The 5,084-nt window shown below is 34.2% G+C and overlaps 1 protein-coding gene across 1 annotated transcript; it reads right to left on the bottom strand.

The window, feature by feature from the left end:
- Nucleotides 1-1,270: 1,270 nt before the first annotated feature.
- Nucleotides 1,271-2,222, bottom strand: fgf21 (fibroblast growth factor 21; the record flags this gene model as incomplete). The annotated part of the gene is made up of 4 exons (XM_080873609.1): nt 1,271-1,561; nt 1,646-1,749; nt 1,880-1,957; nt 2,090-2,222. The coding sequence occupies 4 exons, from the start codon at nt 2,220-2,222 to the stop codon at nt 1,271-1,273; spliced, it is 606 nt and encodes a 201-aa protein (XP_080729735.1).
- Between the last annotated feature and the right edge of the window lie 2,862 nt (nt 2,223-5,084).

Here is a 5,084-nt window from a genome sequence, read left to right as displayed (position 1 = left end):
AATGTAAAATCACAGTCTACGTAATTTTAATGATATTCTAGAAAAACATTACAAAACTGTAAAATACACAGTAGAATACTTTTATATTACTTTTTTTTACAGTGTAGATTAAAATAAACCTTTTTTCATTGTCTTTAACAATGGATCCCTGTCTGCTGGAATAGATTAGTCAGCGATGCAATGCTTGGATGACAGTAGATGTCTTTTTGAGTTTCAAACAACTCCTCAAGTAAACTCTATGTTTACTTTATAATAATGGAAAATAGCATGAAATACAAATCTTGTGATCACTTATTTTAATCTTTATAGGGAATGTAATCACTGTTACGGTCACCTGCAATCAGGCCTGAAGTGATGAACAAAGAAAGTGTGCATTTACAATGTCTGTTTATAGATCACAATGAAAAAAAAAAAGAACTGATATAAAATGAGAATAATTAAACCTTACAAAAAAAAAATCAAAAAAATCAAAATATAAATTGTTAAACTCACATAAAACTTTTTTTTAGGGGGATATAAACTGAGAAAATCTGTTGGCCAAAGACGAGGCAAAATTTCATTAGGCACAAAAAAAACAATAACTGTGAAAAAAAAAGACGATAGAGACGTTTTGGCTTTATTTTTGGGGAGCTGTCGCATCGTCCATGTTTTCTACAGTCATTGAAAAAAACATACACCCACACACTTGGTCTACCTCTCATTGGATTTTGTACCACCAGAGGGTGCTCATGCTTTCACTTCAACACGCTTGTTTTCCCACTTCTACTTTCCCGGTCTGTGTACTTGGTAAATACATGCTTGCTTTTTTAAGTACATTCTGGTTTGTTGAACCATTTAATAAGGTTGCTCAATCTTTTCATGACAAATTTGACAACAAATATTTATATCATGTTTGTTTTAATTCAGAATTTCTCCCCAATAAGATAAACACACTTGAGTTGTACAAACAGAAACCTCTTGGGCTTCCCCAGCACATCTGTGTTAGGGAACCTTCAGAAACATCACATGTCAAAATCAGCAGAATGTTACAAACATGATTTCAAAGTACAGTTACAGTTTTTGAAATGTAAAAAAAAATAATAAATAACAATTTGAAATCCACAATACATAGTAATAAATAAATAACTTACATTAGTATTGCCTCCGCAAAAACATGTTGAGAACAAATAACAGAAAGCTACTCATTTCAAAACTAAATCAAGTTTACAGGCTGAATCTAAAAACATATATAAAGGTGCCGATCTGTGAGAAGTCTGTGCAGTTCATTCTTTTATTTGTCCATAGAAAACTGAGGACTGCCCATAGAATTTAGACCCATTCCAAGAAGGTCATCAGAGTCCACGTTAAAAAGTCTCTGATTGTTTGGCATCTGCTCAGATACGCTATCCGTTTTCAAGTTATTCCTCAGTGGTAGGAACCGTGTAAAGGGAAGTGCGTGTCGATCTGGGGAATGTCTTGATGCCAGTGACATGGGAAATCCATATTGTGAGGAAATGAAACGGGTGTATCCGTCAGCCAGCAGCATTTCTCTGAAGGTGCAGCTGGTTTCTGAATAGTGACTCTGAAAATAGTGTTAAAATATTGTTAAGATTTGATAGAAAGTGATGCAAAAAAGGAGGAATCAGTTTTCGGTGTTATAGCTTACCTGCCCTTTCAGATTGCCTTCGCTATCCATACAGAGAAAAAGAGATGATGATGGTCCTTTAATGATAACATGGCCTGGTTTAACTGATTTCAGCTGCAGCAAACCTGAAAATACAGAAATAGTGATAATAAAAATTAGATTTGTACATAGGCCTCAAATTATCCACTGTCTTTTGTGGATGGAAGTCAGTGCCAAATATGCAATCTGTTGCGAGCTTATCCTCCTAATACTCACTGTAAGGTGTCTGAGCATCACTTCCTGTGACTCTCCCATCCATGTTCATCTGCAAATACATCCCACGTCTGTGGTTATCTGCAAAAAGAAGCAATGAAGGAAAGTAATCAGAAACATTTGAGTTTTATAAGAGTGACATCGCCTCGTTTGTATTTTGCGCATGCATTCAATTATTCTGTGAATTGCTGCAATGAAAAAATGTTTAAATACCTGTGTAAAGATGCACTTCTCTGACTTGATTATTAAAGGATAAAAGCGGGTTGGAGTCAGGGAGATAAAACGACACAGAGACCGGAAGTGGAATGATTAAGAGAAGAGAAGACAGGTGAAAAAACAAAGGCATTTGGGCAAAAAAAGATTGACGAAGCTTTAAGATAAAGAGATGAATAAATAAGAGATAAATAAAAATAAATAGATTTGCAAAGATGAAAAAAATAAATAAATATTAAATAAGAAATATACCACTGTGCACTAGTGACTCCAGGAGCAAGTTTTGGCCCTTATAAAGGAGCTTGGAGAAGGAGGTCCTACTTCATGACCGCATGAGTCAGACATTTCTACATAATTAGTGTGATTGAATGCTGAGGGGAAAACCTTTGCTCTCATACTGTGTATGGACTTCTCAGATCACTTACAGTAAGAGTTGTTGTAAAGTTGTGTTTTTTTGGACTCCCACAGGTTCAAGTGGACTAAGTATTTTCTGAGGCATCATGCACGTATGCAACATGTATACATAATTATGTTAACCAGTGATTTCATCACTTAACTCAACTTAATCACAATATTTACCAACACCTGAATTTTAGTCTTTTTTTGCACAGAACACATTTTGATATGAATTAGTATTTAAACAACTGCTTCTGTTCATATTAATTGAAGCCCTACACCTTACAGAACCTCCTTATGTGAGGAATTTTTAGTATTGCTTGGAATTTGCAATTCATGACTTCTTGATTAGATAGAGCATCACATATACTCAGTATATTTCAAAATACCTTGATTACACAACAATACATTGGAGCAATTCTTTCCTTTTCATAGTTTTCCTTGAAATATTGTAGTGAAAATTGACCGGAGCACAACACTAATTTTGCTTCGTCACATGTGGACGAGTGTGCTGTTTGCTTTTCCATTCATCCCTCCAATTATACTTTTAAAAACTGCAAGAAAATATAACAGGAAGTGTCTGCGTCATCTCCCGAATGAATAATAGCAATGAATTGGGAGTGGGAAGTGACCAAGTGTGTTTTGAGTTTTATGGTGTTTATCTTATTTTGATATGCGTGTGTTTGAGAGAGAATGGGGGGGACGAGTGGGTGAAGCAGATTTATAAGCAGCCGGAGTGTTTACAGGAATGCAGCTGTGCAGTCACAAGAGAGGCCTCACGTCAGATCGGAAACTCTCCAGTTAGGAAAAGGTGCATCACGGTGAAACGTCTTCAAACTGCACCATCACTTATTTCACTGCATTGTCATACTGAATCGGTCAGCTAAGAATGTGAAGCATCTGCAAACACTACCGTTAAGGCCAAAGAAATAATTGATGATGCTTTCTTCAAAGCTCTGATTTACTACTGATCCATCTCCAACTTCTATAAAATAAGTAATAGATTTAGGTAAATAAATGTCTCTGTTTTATATGGAAAACTCTTCATGCTGTTTCCCAATCAAATGGTACAAATACACACAGAACATAGTCAGAAACACTTCAAAATATTCCTTAATGTTTATGCTGGATTTTCCTGTTTACTTTTTAAGCTTCCAGCAAATTGGGGTGTAAGTCCCATCAGTGTGTGTGCGAGAAGTACTTGTAAGAAAAACCCATCATGCTCTTAATTTAAGCACGTTTTTCCCCACCCTCACATATTAAGGATCTTTATGAATGCGTCAATATATTTACAGGTGATGAGGGTGAGTATTCCAATGAATAGAAATCAAACTAAAACTACCCCAGTTAATTACATAAATTAAAATCATTCTTTTTTGTCTCACACTTTTTATGGTATCCTGAAATATGCAAATAGACTCATTTAGACTGCGTATGTTCGATGGTTTTATTCCCATAACCTAAAATAATGAGTTATGGAAGGGAAACGATTGGAAAAATATGTTCTGCCTCTGTGTTCTCACCTTAAAAAAAAAAAATCTGTATTTGTCCAACTGTTTGCGATAAATGGCCCTGCACTATTTATAACTTCCACTATAATCCGCCATCTGTTTTGGCTCATTTCCAGTCATGTGGTGCTAAATTTACCCTGTAACATAGGCTGCAATTATAGTGTCACTACAGTAATCTCTTTGCTCTAATATAATATTAAAAACCAGGCTGTTTACATATCACCAACATGTCTTATTATAGATCACTCTGTTATGGACCAAATTGCAGGCAAGCACGACAGGAACATAAATGTTAAAAAAAAAAGTGCTACCATGCAACTTCCCAATTTGATTACTTACATAAAGCATCTATTTTTTTGCTTTACAAACTCAATTTTATCCATCTACAGTGCATACAGTACACTAATTTGCTTAAACAGAACAGACATTGTCATTTATTACTAAATATTATTTAATATAAAGTCAGATTCAAGATTTCTATTTCCTTTCATGTACATATTAGAAGCAAAAGTCTTTACAAAGGAAATTTTGGATGTTGTTTTGCCATATATCAGAAAATGTTATGGATAGCCATAAAAAGTCAATTTCTCTCATTTATTTCGGTATAAAAATGTTCCTTAATGAAACAGTGAAAATGGGAAAAAATGAAACAATTTTGTGAGATGCATATTAACTTTAACATTTTTACTGGAAAACATAATTTACCATTAAAACGTTTAAGTGACTGATATCACTATGAAATCTCCCCACTGATGAACTCACATTAAGAAAGTTTTGTAACTTTTCTAGAATTTTCCAGTCATCGTTTTATCTAATTTAAAGTGCCAGAAATTGAAAATGTGTGGTAAATATAAATGTAAATATATATATTTTAGTCTGATAAACATATTTCTTACTAAGAGCTTCATAACTATTGACTCACCCGCATGTGATCTTCTGTGGGCAGGCTGTGTGAAGGCGAAACTCTGAAATAACTCCTTCAATAACATTCATACAGGTATGTTTGTTTGTTTTTAATTACAGCTTTTACAATCATTATCATTATTGTTATCATATTATAATCAATTATCATCACTACTCTCCAATAA

The sequence above is a fragment of the Rhamphochromis sp. 'chilingali' genome (assembly GCF_963969265.1).
Source record: "Rhamphochromis sp. 'chilingali' genome assembly, chromosome: 22".
Taxonomy (NCBI): Eukaryota; Metazoa; Chordata; class Actinopteri; order Cichliformes; family Cichlidae; genus Rhamphochromis; species Rhamphochromis sp. 'chilingali'.
The sequence above is the reverse complement of the archived record's forward strand: the minus strand, read 5'-3'. Positions and strand labels throughout refer to the sequence as shown.